The sequence below is a fragment of the Anolis sagrei genome, chromosome 5 (genome assembly GCF_037176765.1).
Source record: "Anolis sagrei isolate rAnoSag1 chromosome 5, rAnoSag1.mat, whole genome shotgun sequence".
Taxonomy (NCBI): domain Eukaryota; kingdom Metazoa; phylum Chordata; class Lepidosauria; order Squamata; family Dactyloidae; genus Anolis; species Anolis sagrei.
The window spans coordinates 168,298,532-168,314,429 of record NC_090025.1 but is presented as its reverse complement, the minus strand read 5'-3'; the positions used below and the strand labels follow the sequence as shown (position 1 = coordinate 168,314,429).

Here is a 15,898-nt window from a genome sequence, read left to right as displayed (position 1 = left end):
ATATTTTTATGGTGTTCTATAACCAAGGCTCTCTGGATAAGAAGAAAGTCAAATTACATACTATAGCTAGAAAATATATTTTAAAAACCCTAAATATATAAAGTGGATATAGAGTTAATTCCTTTTAGCATTTTTTTCATAATGAACCAATTCCCCTATATTGAAAATCCCTCAAGAGCTGAATGGTCTCCATGGCTCAACAACCTACCACCAATGCAATGCCCACACCAGAGCCATGAAGAGAAAAATAGGTTACAGCCCAGAACTGCTGATACATCATATTTATTTATTTATTTATTTTCCACACTTGTATCTCACTTTTCCCAACCCTGAGGGTGACTCAAGGCAGCTTTACAAAGACAATAATTCAGTACCGCATGTTTACATACATCAATAGATAAACAAAACATCAAAAACATCTAATTAAAACATAACATTAAAACAACAATTAAAATCACCTAGTCCAGGTCATATTCCAAGGCCATTCTGGGTCATCATTAAAGTTAATTTATAATTTCTTATTACCTTGCTCCCATTATTGTTTCTAAGAAGCTATCATATATTAAGTATTTTAATTAGTGTCAAATTCTACTAGATTTCAAATAAGTTGTGATACAAAACATTTGTACAACATGGAAGATATTTGCACCAAAAAGTGCAATTTGGTATCATTTTAAATTTAAAATATACATGAAATATGCTTTCCCATTTAAGTGAACTTGTAGATTTACTCACTTGTCTGCAAACTGGCAAAAACTCAAATAACTTTTGCTAAGGCTTCTGGAAACCAAACATGAAACAGAAATTTGTACTCTAGCTCATATACAATACCCTGTGATCTTAAAATATTTCCTTTGGGACTCATACCTTAAAAATCAGTCTTTGAAGTGGACTGCCAGAAAGAAGTGAAATTCTACAAAGTTGTTCACATTTCAGGCTTCTATGGGAAATGTTCAATTTATAGGTTAACAAATCATCTCAGCAAACATGACTGAAGAAAGTTTTAATCAGAGACATCCACTAATCTGAGAAACAGACTGATGAACAACAATGGAGGAATGAAACCAGACACAGAAAGTTGGGTAAAATAAGGATCCTTTATTTGACCTATATCCTATATAATGTACTCTATATACTCATGGTTAAGTCTAGAAATTTTAGTCCAAAATTAATAGAAAAGAACCAGTACACGCATCCATGTGACAATGTGTGTATGTACCCTAACTCTTATCAAACAAGGAAACATACCCTTCTCTACATAGAATGGTAAAGGCAAGAACTTAATCCACCCTGGGAGAATTAAAGAGGATCACTAGTCCCTCTACAGTCTGCTGTGACACTTCTTTTGGCCTTTTCGAATGCCTGTTTGTGGAAATGACACCTGGGGTTGGCTAACTACTGGAGACCACATTGGTGCTTTCCTCTCTCCACAGAAGGACCCTCAACGTATCCACAGGTCATGACAAAATCCGTACTTTTGGCTCTGACTTATGCATGAGAATATACAACAATTACACCTGAAAGGCACAGAAAAGGAGAACAATCTATTGCAGAACCAACCGAGTCCAGGTGCACCACCTAGACTACCTTCTCGACTTTTTTCTTGGGCAAAACTCCTGAGCTGCACAGCAAATCACCAAGGGTTCCATACCATGAGATTGGTAACAGACTCTGGAAGGAGTGAGGGAGGAAATCCACCTGAGCCTGGGGAGTTCAGAAGCCTGTCAGAATACCCACAGTTGGTTCCACATAGCAACCAGGTGGGTTTCTGCACTGCCAGTTCCAGGGGAAAACCCAAAACCTGGTGAAGAAAGCCCAAATCCTGGTGTAGGGCACAGGCCAAACCCTGTGTTTTTTAACCTGGGATGCAGTCACAGGAAGCAGCTTTCCCTGGATTAAGCTCAATCAGCCCACATGTGTTGACCCACACTCACAGTGCCCTAAATGGCCAGGGTAGATGGGGCCCTACTGGAAGACAAATTGAGGATATCCCCACATAAGTCCCAGGACCTTATAAGTGAATGCAAAATCCCCTGATCAGCCTGAAGGGTAGGCTTCTTCCCTAGTCTTCTAGGTCTTATCACTTGTAAAGGCTGTTCCAGATTGCAACCCTTCAGTTAGAGGATGTCAGTATTGTTGTTTAACTGAGATGAAATATTGCATATAGTTTAAACTCTCTGTGTTCAGTGTAGAAATATAATGCTGTGCGAGGTTTAAATGCACAAAGCTTTTGATTTATGCCTATAGTGTAGCTTTGGACAGTTCCTGTTTCGTCACACATTCCAGAATAGAGATAACAACTCCGGAGTCTTCCAGCAATGTCCAGGGAACAGGGAAGATGCGTCTGTGAATATTCTTGTACATAGGTTTTGTTGTTGTTGTTGTTTATTTGTTCAGTCGCTTCCAACTCTTCGTAACCTCATGGACCAGCCCACACCAGAGCTCCCTGTTGGCCGTCACCTCCCCCAGCTCCTTCAGGGTCAAGCCAGTCACTGTGAGGATACCATCCATCCATCTTGCCCTTGGTTAGCCCCTCTTCCTTTTTCCTTCCATTTTCCCCAGCATAATTGTCTTCTCTAAGCTTTCCTGTCTTGTCATTATGTGGTCAAAGTACTTCATCTTTGCCTCTACTATCCTTCCTTCCAATGAGCAGTCGGGTTTTATTTCCTCTAGGATGGATTGGTTGGATCTTCTTGCAGTCCAAGGCACTCTCAGAACTTTCCTCCAATACCACAGTTCAAAAGCATTTATCTTCATAGGTTTTGTAGTCTGCTACTTTTCTAGAAAGTAACAATAAATGTGCCACTTCAAAGCTTTGGAGTTGATTGAAGGCTGTGCACTTTGTTTGTTCTGTGCCTCTTAGCAGTTGCTCTTAGGCCAATAAACCGACATAGGACTAACAATGTGCACACTGAAATCTCAAATTGTCCCCATACTAAATGCCAAATGATAATCTGTTACAGACACCATTATGACCAAATGTGGTTCTTTCACCATGCTTGTCCAGATGTACTATTGCTTCTTTCCTTACTTGATCTGTGCCAGATAGTTTTCTTTCATCTCTTGACCACTACAGCTTTCTTCTCATGATGGAAAGACCTGGCTGCCTGTTGCTTTTTTAAAGTGATTATCCAGGTGGATAGAGAGCAGAGCATGAAGAAATTACATTTTTGCACTACAGTTCCCAGGTTCCCACAGCTAATATGACTGCTAGCTATGTTAGCTGTTATTTTCAGTGCGTTTTAATCCCCAAAGATTAATTTCTCTAAACTCTGGCAGAAAGAAGAGTGCAAAATGAAGCAATACAAATGTTGGGCATAATGGTATGGCGAAGTGTCCAGGCAGAAGAAGGGACAGCTGGTTTGGATAGATCATTCGAAAAGCCTTGGGAAAACTTTGTTTCTCATTGGTTGTCCAGCTCTTTGGGAAATGTCACTTTGCACTCTTCTTTGGGAAACGTCAGGCTTATTTCTTAACTTAATCTACTTTATAGCACTCTAGTGACTGAATGGTGGGGTTGTGCTGAGAAGATAACAGTAGGTACTGCCCTGAGTTCCCTGGTGGTATAAAATATTATGAATAATGAGTTGTTCATAACTATCTGCAAGGCTGAGTTCAGCTAATGTTATCTGAGTAAGTATCAAAGCACCCTGTGTGACACTGATAATTTAAACATAAATTATTAAATTTACTTTGTATTTTTATTTTGTCATCATATACTTGTGATGCTTAAATTTAAAAGGATAAACACTTTCCATTCTTAATCCATAAAACAAATGTAATTTCATTATAAATTAATTGCACGCTTTATTTGATGAACCAAATATACAGATATTATTAAGCAATGAAATTAAAGTCTTATTTGCATGAACAGTTATACGTAATATTAAATGGCTATTTAAAATTGTTCAATCTGATATCTGACCTTTTTCGAAAAAATAGTTCCCTATTTTAAGAGCTCTGAGAAGTTCAAATTCTACTGAAAGTGGACATGAGAATTGCTTTTTAAAATTTAATTTAATAACATGTAATAAAATACAATAATAAAGTAGAAATTCAAAATAAACAAGGTAAAGGCAATATAATTGTATGTAGACTATATAAATATTAAAAATACAGAATATAAAAAATAGAGGATCATCCGAAATTAGCATTTATCTAAGTGCACTATTCCAAATATGGATCTTGCTTCCACATGTTCCTATAATGATTACTATAGGTAAAAATAGGACATCAAATTTCTGTAAAGTCTGGGTAGGCCTGCATTCAGTTATTTAAATTTTTAGTTCGTTTTTCTAGCACAGACAGTCCCAGAGTTATGAACAAGACAAGTTTGTTCTTAAGCTGAATTTGTAAGTTAGAACAGGTTCATTTTTTAAGTGCAACTTCAGCCAAATATGCATTTTTAAAGCTTTGGATAGCATAGGGAAGGGTTAACACCCCTGTGGTGTTTGTGTTACTGACTTTGCCCCTCTTCAGAAGATTTCACCACACTTTCTGTCCCTGTGATAATTGAATTTTGAAAAACATTGGGCTTGTTGTAGAAACAAGGTTTGGCGAGAAAGTGGGTTGCTGTACATTTTTCAGGCTGTATGGCCATGTTCTAGAAGCATTCTCTCCTTACATTTTGCCTGCATCTGTGGCAAGCATCCTCAGAGGTTGTGAGGTTTGTTGGAAACTAGGAGAATTGGGTTTATATATCTGTGGAAGGTCCAGGGTAGAAGAAAGAACTCTTGTCTGTTGGAGCTAGGTGTGAATGTTTCAATTGGCCACCTTGATTAGTATTTGATGGCCTGACAGTTTTTAGGTGTGGCTTGTTACTGCCTGGGAAATTCATTTCTTGAGACATGATTAGGTGTTCCAGATTGTTTCTTGTCTGGAGTTCCCCTCTTGTCTTTTGCTGAATGTAGCATTTGTTTGATTTTCTTAGTGGGTCTGTAGATAGCTTGTATGTTGTGCTTCCTCATCAGCTTTCCTATGCATTCAATGGTTACTTTGATGTATGGCAAGAACACTTTTCCCCTGGGTGGATCTTTGTCTTTACTCTCATGGCTTGTTCTCAGTCTTGCAGCTCTTCTGATGTCTGAGGTGGTGTTTCCATTGGCCTGTAATGCCCAGTTTAGGTGGTTCAGTTCATCTTGGAGGAGGTGGGGTTCACAGATACTTTTTGCATGGTCTGCCAGGGCTTTAATGGTGCTTCTTTTTTGACTTGGGTGATGGTTGGAGTTTTTATGTAGGTATCAATATGTGTGTGTAGGTTTTCTATAAACTGTGTAACCCAGTTGTTGATCTGGTTAACGGATGACTAGGACATCTAGAAATGACAGTTTACCTTCATTTTCTTTTTCCATAGCCAGGTTACTAACTAGGGCTCCATACAGTGAGAGAACCAAAACCATGCTACAGCAGCTCCACTAAATACAAGGTGCTGGTCATTACCTATAAAGCCCTAAACAGTTCAGGTCCAGGCTATTTGTCCAACTGCATCTCCTTATATAGGCCATCTTGTGCACTGTGGTCACCAGAGGAGGCCCTGCTCTCGGTCCCACCTCTGTCTCAAGCATGACTGGTGGGCAAGAGAGAGGGGGCCTTCTCTGTGATCAATCCCCATCTCTGGAACTCCCTGCCTCAAAAAATAAAAATGGCTCCTACCCTCCTTTCCTTTAAAAAACTCCTGAAGATGCACTTATGCACTTTAGCATATGGAGAGGAGGAGGACTTGGACACTTTAAATTAATTCCATTGGACCACTGTCTAACTAACTTATACCTAATAGCTGTTATGATACACTTTAAATAAACACATGTGATAGCCACTTTAAATGTATTTTAATTGTTTTTAGGGTTTCTGTCTTTTTGTTAATTCATGTTATTAGTGCTATCATGCCCTATTGAATTATTTCAATTTTGATTCCCTCTTGATGATTAGTTCTTTTGTTATAGGTTCACTGTTATTAATATGCACTATTTTTATTATTTTTTGATGTGCTGCATTTATTTAGGGCATTTAATGTTTGATTTTTTCTGTCTGCAAACCCCTTGGAGAGAGAGAGCGGTCCAGAAATAAATTAATAAAATAATTAATAAATTAATTAATAAATAATTATTATCTCCAGAGTTACACTGAAAAAAATGTACCTGTCCTGACTTACAAACAAATTCAGCTGAAGATCAAACCTACAGAACCTATCTTGTTCGTACCTTTGGGACTGGCTGTATGCATATTTTAGGTTTCAATTCTAAGAAGTTCCAGCCATTGGCAGTTGATTTCCAAAATAAGCAGAGAGCCAGGTATTGAAAAGGTGGAGGAAGAATAAGTTCTCTGGTTATCAGTTTTTCAGTCTTTTGGAGGGTTCTCAGATCCACTTTCAGTTTGACAAAAACCAATTTTCCTTCCAAATCACTGCTCATTCAAATATTGCTTATTTATGCACTAGGGAACAAACTTCATTCTCTTTTTCATGCTTTAGTATTGGTTTTGTCTTTCAAGATGCTAGCTAAACAGATGAGATGGCTTCATTTCCTTTGGGTTTTGAGATACTGAACTGTAAACTGGGAAAATTTAAATCCTCCCATCTGCAAAAAACAAGAACAAAAAATCTTCAACCGCGACTGCAATAAAAAGTGGAAAAGGCTGAGAATGCCAAATCAGAGCCTGTCAACATAAAATATACTTGAAAACTAAGGCAGAGTCAATAAATTCTAATGGGCAGTTAATCTATATACTAAGCTGGGGGCTCTGAATTAAATTCACCTCCCCAGTTGATAAAGTAGAAGAGAAAAACAGCTGGAAAGTAATGTGGACAGAAAGGGTATGGACTGCAGGCCTGTTTTCAGTCCCTTTTCAAAGGGTTTTCTGTGAAAACTAGGTGCTGCCAAGGTTACATAGTTGGCCCTCCATATTTGTAGGCTTATCTTCTGTGGATTTGATTATTTGCAAAAAAAAGATGTGTTCTCTAATAATCTCCAAGTTCTTCAGTTGACCCTGTGGTTAACTTCTGCTGGAGGGTGACCATAGGGTTGCGCTGAAGAAGGTAGAGATTCCTAGACAGAACACATCTCTAGGAATTTCTGGGTCCTTTAGGTCCAGTGGACACTGACCATAGAGTCATGCTGGAAGACCTAGGGATTCCTAGAGAGGTATTCCCTATCTGATAAAAATGTATTTTTGTATTTGCGGTTTTCACTTTCATTGGGTCTGCTGTCCTAAAGCCAGTGAAAGTGTATGCCTGATGGTATATTTAAATTTACGGGCATGAACATAAACCAGAAGATGTACAGAAATGCTGGCCTGGTTTCATTACAGATTCATACAGACTGTGGTCAGTTTAGCATAACATCACCTTGAAGGAGTTCACTGGTAGCTTCAGACAGAGGTCCTTCCCAACTTTACCTGGTGGCATCAGAAAAGGATTCAACCTAAGATCGTCTGCATTTTTGCATCCCAAAAACATATTCTAGCACTGAGCCCTTAAACCACAAAGCCATACTTTGGAATATCCACAAGAGGAAAACCTGGCCAAATATCTTTTTTATTCGCCTCTTTGCTGCTGGTGAATTATTTAAAAAGAGAACAAAATGACACAGTCTCCCATATGGAAGATTACATCTAATAGATGCAATTATTTTTAGAGTAAACATGTGGGGAAATTGAACCTTTTCCATGAGATATTTGGAAAATCAGATATCTAGAAGATGTAGTAAAAGTAACTTTTCCAAGTTCTGCTTTTCAGCAAGTAGACATCAACATGATTCCAAGTAGTGTGGTTTTGCCTTTCCCAGCTTTATTAAACTATAGTACACATTCATGCAGTGATTTTATTTTACACTTCAGTTGTAATTAACCAGAAACTCATCTGCATAAGCTCATATCTACCACTGCAATAATAATGTCAAAAGGGAATGAAATATGCAAGTAACACATCATTTCCTTAACATCCTTAACATCCTTTATTTCACATACGGCTAGATTAATTGTGATCTGATTTTCTACAAATGGGGTCCCTTTCACACGACATAGCAGTAGCATCATGATTCAGCTTTAATTGCCAGTTACATTCTGTTGAATCATGAGATTTGTAATCTGGTGAGGCACTATTTCTAAATACTAACGTCCTAACTTCCATAGGATGGAACAATGATGGTTAAAGTGGAATCACAGTGCTATACTTGTATGATGTGAAACCTAGCCTCCAGTCTACAATTTCCAGCATTCCTCAGATCAGATTTTTTAAAAACCCATAGCTTCTGCAGGATATCAGGTTGGGGGAGTCTGCTGTAAAGAATGGTGAAAGAACCTTTCCAGATATTTTAGGATCTTTTTTTTTTGGGGGGGGGGGGATATGGCCAATGATTAAGGATTATGAAGTTTCCGTCTTAAAGAGCTGAATGGCCAACAGTTCACTAACATGATGTAATTATTAGACCAGGCCTAAAAACCAGAAAACTTCATACTGAGAGACATTTCACTTCTTTGCAGATGGTAACAATTTCATACCTTTTAGTAAAGAATTATTCAGCTGAGCAACAGTCTTGGTGATGCAAAGACTAACAGGAAGCAACATGCTTCCCGTCTCCCCTATTACATTTTTATTTTATTTTATTGTACTTCTGCAAGTCTCAGGATAACTATTTCTTGTTTATCAGATAACAGCCTATTTGGGTTTCAAATCCATATAATATTCTCATCAGAGTAAAGTGCTGGGCATGTTTAGCCTGAAGAAAAGAAGGCTGAGAGGAGACATGATAGCCATGTATAAATATGTGAGAGGAAGTCATAGGGAGGAGGGAGCAAGCTTATTTTCTGCTGCCCTGGAGACTAGAATCTGGAACAATGGCTTCAAACTACAAGAAAGGAAATTCCATCTGAACATTAGGAAGAACTTCCTGACTGTGAGAGGTGTTCAGCAGTGGAACTCTCTGCCCCGGAGTGTGGTGGAGGCTCCTTCTTTAGAGACTTTTAAACAGAGGCTGGATGGCCATCTGTCGAGGGTGCTTTGAATGCGATGTTCCTGCTTCTTGGCAGGGGGTTGGACTGGATGGCCCACGAGGTCTCTTCCAGCTCTATGATTCTATGATTCCATGAGTAAAGTGATGAAATGAAAACAAGGAGAGCTACAACAAACTTTTAATATTTCAAGATACAATGCTAACCTAATCCATTTGTAACTAGAAAACAAGAGCTAATTAGAAACTATTAATCAAGACATTTCCATGAATTTTTTTTAATATAGGCATGCTATCTCTTTTCCCTTTATACATTTTCCATACAGAAACTGCTGTTTTCTGTGCAAAATCTCACATGTGACTATTTCACAAAACAAATCCTACTCTGTGATTACTTTTTGAATACTTTATTTCAAGAATGAAATAAGCAAAAAAATACATATCTACTAAGTGTATGTCTATGTTTATCTAGACGATCTGCTCTAAAATACGCAGAAGTAGGGAAATAGAACAGAATACCATGAAAGGGTGACCAGCAGTCTTCCTGAACAATATTACTCTACACTTCACTATTTCCTGGAACTTGTTTCTGACAATATCAAATTTTATTAAATGATTTTAAATATAAAAGAAATACTATACAGGTTTTAGTTCTGGGAATAATAGAAAGGTTCCAAAAAGTAAGTAGATTTGCAGCAAGCAATTAGAAAACTTCATACCTAGGTTTCAATGTATGCCACAGGCAACAACACCATAGTTGCATTTCTGAACTTTTTAAAGCACACAGTCCAAATAAATTATGGTAATCAGGAAAAAATCCCAGTCATTCTCTTTCAAATTGCTGAAAATAGAAAGGTAACTCTTAAGCACCATGTCTGAAATGCACGGCGTTTTCTTCCAACAGTGCCACAAGTTCTTAACGCCCTCTCGCAGCTCTGCAGGGGACCGCTTTAAGGTGTAATTACTTTTTTAAAGAATTGGGGGGGGGGTATGGTTATAAAGCTTTCTTTCAAAATCTTATACAGTAGTGAGTTACAACAAACATTGTTCTAAATCTTCAATTTGAGATAAATCAGCTATGGTGCAAATAAATGAATTGTGATTTAGCCTCAAAGCAAGCATAAGCACAGGAAAGAAAACAGTTGGGAGATCTGAAATACAGATACTGTAGTGAAAATGCCACTGTATAGAAACAGCTTTGCCCAGATTGTTCCTTCATCCCCTTACCTAAAAGGGGTGGGAAAAAATGGGAAATCAGAGCTTCATCCCATCTGTCCAAAACCTTCTAGATATGAAGTGTCATCAGTGGAAATCCCCAAACACACCAGAATCTAGACTCCGTTAAAAAGAAGCAGTCTTTTCTTTCTTACCTTCAAAGCTTCCAGCAAACAGGTAAATCCAAGTTATAGCAGGAACAAAGAGTAGAGTCAGAGAGGCAGCCAGGAATTTCCGTCGCCCTCTGCAGATTCCCAGCATTCTCTCAGAAGTGGAGATTCCCGACTTCGACCTGTTCCTATGTTGGAAGCATGGAGTCCACAGTCTCCCACATATTACTGTCTGAAAGAAAGAGAAGGAATCTTGATATATGTAGTTCAATATCTTGTTACTACTGTCTCTCCAGCTCTGCCAAAGTAGGCTGGATCTATACAGACAAATAATTCAGTTTGAACGGCATTATATAGTCAGTATAGACCAATTAATGCAGTTCAATACAGTTCAAACTGCATTATATGGTCAGTATAGACCCATTAATGCAGTTCAATGCAGTTCAAACTGCATTATTTGGCAGGGCATATGCAGCCTGACACAGACTCCTCCAATGCCTCTGCAAAACGAATGTAAAAATAGGCCATGCACACTGCAATTTTTTTAAAAAAAGAAACAGTCCCAATTTCAGCATTCTGTAAAATGTCAAAAACAATAAATGAGTGCCTTAGAAGCATCATAAAAGAGCATAAATCAACAGAGTATCATATCATATCAGCTACACACACGACATACATTTTATGAAAAAGCAACAATTTTATGCTACTCTTTGAAAATGAAATAAAACCCCATTCTCCTTGATGTCTCTGCACAGGTGGTATTCCTAGGTAGATAAAACGGGACCACCTGTTCTGCAGCCTTTGCTTCCAAAGAGCAGCAGGCATACCAGCTGAAAATGGAAAATCCAAAAAGCTATAAAAAATGGCAAATGAGAGCAAAAGAACCTTTTGAGGGCGTCCTTAATACATTATATTTTAGGGGTATATCTTACATGTCTTCAGTGTAAGCTGTACCCCTAAAAATATAATGTATTAAGGATGCCCTCCTTAATGTTTATGTTAGAAATAAAGATGTACAGAAATGCAACACAAAACTGTGTGCATCACTGAAACCTCATTTGTTTCTGTGCAATATATGTAGAGGTCTTAAAACTTTTGTGATATCAAGATGACACTACTTGTCGACATTCCCCCTCTTTTGTTGTAGGAAATTTCTCCAATAATGGGCTTGGATGCTGGAAAAAGAAAGAGGCATCGTACCCTTGTATCCTGTGAAGATTCTTGATTTACTGAGAAGTTGGGGTCAAGGGCATGGACTGAGCCAGAATTATTGTAAAATGTGAAACAAAGTTGGCCAATGGCATGATTAGGACCATGATCCAAAAAAAACCTGCATGTGTTTTAACACACTGGAAAATCGGATTACTAACTGGAGAGGACAGAGGGAAATGGGAAGGGGATTTCCCATCTTCAGGCTCTGTTTTCAACTGGAACAAGCATTTCTGAAGTATGAAAGAAAACTGGTATTTCCTCCCTATAGTGGATGGCTGAAGTACTAATATATTGTATTGGAGAATATTAACTGAATCATATTCATGGAAAACTCAAATAACAAGTCTGAGGAGATGCTGGTTGAAGGGTCAGCCCTTCAACACCTCTCTCAGCCAAGCTTTGAAGTAGAACCCATGGAAGTAGCTACAACTTCTTAGCCTGCAGAGCAAGTTCAAGCAAGCTTCTTTGAGCAGGCAGAAAAAAAGTCCCAGCTTTCATGGATCTGTTAAGGGAGAAGCCTCTGTTTCACAGATCCTTGAGATTAGCAAAGAAATGAGCCAGCAATAGGGAACATCTGAATATCTAGCATTAAAGGAGCAAAAATGTGCAACTTGTTGTGGGGTTGCAATGTCAGTGCTTGAAGCCATGACCTTGGACTCCTGCCATCCTGTATTCCTGAACTCTGGCGTTACCCTTGGACTTTGGCTTTCATATTCCAATTTAACTTTGGGCTCTCTAGTCTATGGCTCTCAACCTTGGAAAAGACACTTGGCTTCTCTGCTGTATTACCCAATGATTGTTTGCCTCTCATTTGCCTCTCATTTGGACTTACTGGGCTTGAACTCAGACTGTTGTCCGAGTTCCCTGCTGATATTTGGGGTTGATGCTTTTGACATAACTCATGATTCCTGGGTGAAATCTCTATGTTGTTGGGCTGGTGAATCTTGATGCTGTTGGGCAGGGAATCACACAGTACACAGAGACACCAAGCTGAAGAAGAAGATACTTTGGAAATCTCTAGAGATTTGATGTTAGTGTCAACAGTATCATTGGCATAAATGACATAGTATTTGATATTAATCACACCAGAATGGCATATTATAAACCTATGATAATACTATGAACTGAATAGATAAGGCCCATGGCATCCATAACTGAGAGAAAGAGCATTTTTTCAGTGAACCTAGAAATAGATAGGAAGTGTTCAGAAACAGGGCTAAAAAGTTGGTCTTTTCTCAGGTCCTTTCATACTATCTTGGTAAAAACCATAGTAGGGTGGTAGTACTAGTAGATAACAGCAATGTTTGTATCCATTTTTTAGGAATCTAAACCAATAACAAACATTGATGTTAAAAGATGCTGAGCAAGAGGATGAATATCTAGGAGGAGTTTTCGAAATCAATTCCTGAAATCAATTCCCATGAAGTCATTCTTCCCTATAGTATTGTAATCATGAAATGGGATTGTCATGTTATTTTGCTTAAAAAACAATAATCCAAAAAGAAGCTAAATCATTGGGTTTTTATTTAATAAATAATGTTCTAACATTAGAAATGTCTTCTGGCTGATGTAATGGATCTGATTTCAAAATTATTTCACTGAATACTGCAATATTCCGTTCAAACAACATGTATTCATTATTGTTAAATGTACTTGAAAGCTGGGAAGATATAAAAGTGATTGCTTCATTGAAAAGATGGGTTTAGCAAGGCAAAATGATACAGAGGAAGTTGTATCTTCAGCAAGTGCACTACTTCCTTATTTATTTGATGTATATGCTACATTTTTCTCAATACAGGCTGCTTAAAAGCAATTAAAAACAAGTTATAGCTAAGCAATTATTTGCACAGAAGTGTTGAAACAGTTAAACATCTAGATGAAAACACAAAGTTAAAACCATATAAAACTCAGATAAAAATAGCAACAACTTCATTAAAACCACTATCTGACACATGAATTATAACCCCAAGTCCTGCCTGAATTAAAAGATGTTTGCTTGCTGGCAAAACGAAAGGAGAGGAGAGAAGCTAATGATGAAACAAAACATACAAACAATCTACAGACCCACTGAGAAAATCCAACAAATGCTACGTTCAGCAAAGTACAAGAGGGATCCTCTCATCTCTGCAGGAGTCTACCGTATACCATGCAGCTGTGGACAATTCTACATAGGGACCACCAAACAAAGCACCCAAACACGAATCAAGGAACATGAAAGGCACTGCAGACTACTTCAACCAGAGAAGTCAGTCATAGCAGAGCACCTGATGAACCAAATTGGACATGGCATATTATTTGAGAACACAAATGCTGGACCACTCTAACAACTACCATGTCAGGCTACACAGATAATCCATTGAAATCCACAAGCATGTGGACAATTTCAACAGAAAGGAAGAAACCATGAAAATGAAAAAAATCTGGCTACCAATATTTAAAAACTCTAAAACTATAACAGTAAATAAAGAACAAAACTCACACACTGGGGAACTCCAGAGAAGACACCATCAGGAACAGCTAATCACCCCTCAACAAAGAATCCCCCAGGTAATAAGAAGGCACACCTAAAAACTGTCAGTCCATCAAATGCTAATCAAGGTGGCCAATTGAAACATTCACACCTAGCTCCAACAGACAAGAGTTCTTTCTCCCACCCTGGACTTTCCACAGATATATAAACCCAATTTTCTTAGTTTTCAACAGACTTTACAACCTCTGAATTCCACAAACCAGGAGCAATCACTAAGAATGTTCTCTTTCTCTTGTCCTCACCAAACATGTCTGCAATGGTATGGGACCTGAGATAAAACCTTTTCTCAAAGGTCTTAAAACTTGGGAAGGCTCATACAGGGAGCTATCAATATGAAAAAGGTTCTTGTAGCACCTTAACTGAGAGAAAGAAATTGGTAGCACAAGCTTTCACAGACTAAGCCCACTTCCTCAGGTACAACAGTCTTTTAGATAGTCTGGGCTCAGGGCTTTAAAGGTCACAGCATTTTGAGTTTGGCCCTGAAATGAACCAGTAGCCAATGAAGTTATTGCAACAAAGAAGTTATATGAATTCTGTAAGCAGTCTCAATCAGTATTTTGGACTATCTGCTTCTTCGTTTTGTTTTTTGTAAAACTAAAGCACTGTTATTGAATTTTTTGTTAGATGAGGCATATTTGGGGAATTGTGTTCAATAGACTTTATCTCCCTTTCTCCTTCCAAATCTGATAAGTAAATACACTTATGTTCCTAAGGTAATTGGTGTTGACCCAATTGTTGTTGCTGAAGTTGATGTTTCCATGACATTATAAATAACTAGAAACCAAATTACTACCAAAGACTAATTCATTTTAATGCTAAGAGAACAGAAACAATTTGCATGTAGCTGAATGAAAGCAAAGCACCACTTCATGCCACCGAAATGTATTTTATTCAGACTTGTAAGAAACAAGTATAAACCCTACATTAGATGTGAAAAAGCACTGAGTGACATTGGGAAGGTCACTTTTCTGTCATCTTTGTTCCCACATCTATAAAAGTTTACCTCTTTCCAAAGGGAATAGTGAAGATAAGTGAGATAACTGTTATAAAGCACTTTGCAGTTTAAATGTGCTGTAGAAATTATTAGCTAATTTATCATCACACAAATAGAACAGAGTGGTTAATGCCAGTTGTCAACCTGGCAGCTTTGCTAGCAAGAAAATCAGAAGGGCTTGTTACAACCATGCATTGCAAAATGTGAGACTAATTCCAGGGCTTTATCATATTTTTAAAAAGACTTTAAGCTTATTTAATTTATGAGTATACTTTTGGGGTATCACCAATGTGGGAATGAGTAACATCAGATTAGAAAACCTTTCAGCAATTTGCTATCTATGATCTAGATTGGAGTGGACTGGATATGGCAAATTAATGTGATTTTGCCTTCTCATGGTTTTGTGGTCTTTGAAGTCCTGTGGCACACCTCCAATATTTCAGCACCTAAATTTCATTTTTCAGGAGCAATTTTGGGTCCCCAGTTTCCACAGAAAAGTGTTGAAATGTCTGAAATACAGCAACTTACTGTCCTTGCCCACAAACACAAAAAAACCTATCTAAAACAGTTGCAAAGAGGCCCAAGTAAAATGTGTCATCACACTAGAGAAAAATCCACTTAAAATCTGGTTTCTCCTCCTGCAAAATTGTGGGGTTTGTAGTTTAGTGAGGCTGTTAAAGGATCCTGTGTGCTGCCAAGAGGATGTCACAAGATTTTAATCCCACCCCAATTTGCTAGTCCCTGCTATGAACCATTAGTTAAAGATATACACATATAGTTAATATATACATACCACAAACAAAAAGATACTTTTTCAAAATAAAGAGGAACTGTTAATCATTTGGTCCCTTATTTAAAGCCTGATGTGGTAGACAGTTTTACTTCCACAATG

The 15,898-nt window shown here is 37.9% G+C and overlaps 1 protein-coding gene across 1 annotated transcript in view; it reads right to left on the bottom strand.

Annotated features, from left to right (window-relative positions):
- The window catches only part of LARGE1 (LARGE xylosyl- and glucuronyltransferase 1), a 388,170-nt gene that overhangs the window by 271,586 nt on the left and 100,686 nt on the right, over positions 1-15,898 (bottom strand). The window contains exon 2 of the mRNA XM_060776947.2: positions 10,316-10,502. Within this exon, the coding sequence (XP_060632930.2) occupies positions 10,316-10,421 (106 nt within the window). The 5' untranslated portion in view covers positions 10,422-10,502. The remainder of the gene's footprint in view (positions 1-10,315; positions 10,503-15,898) is intronic.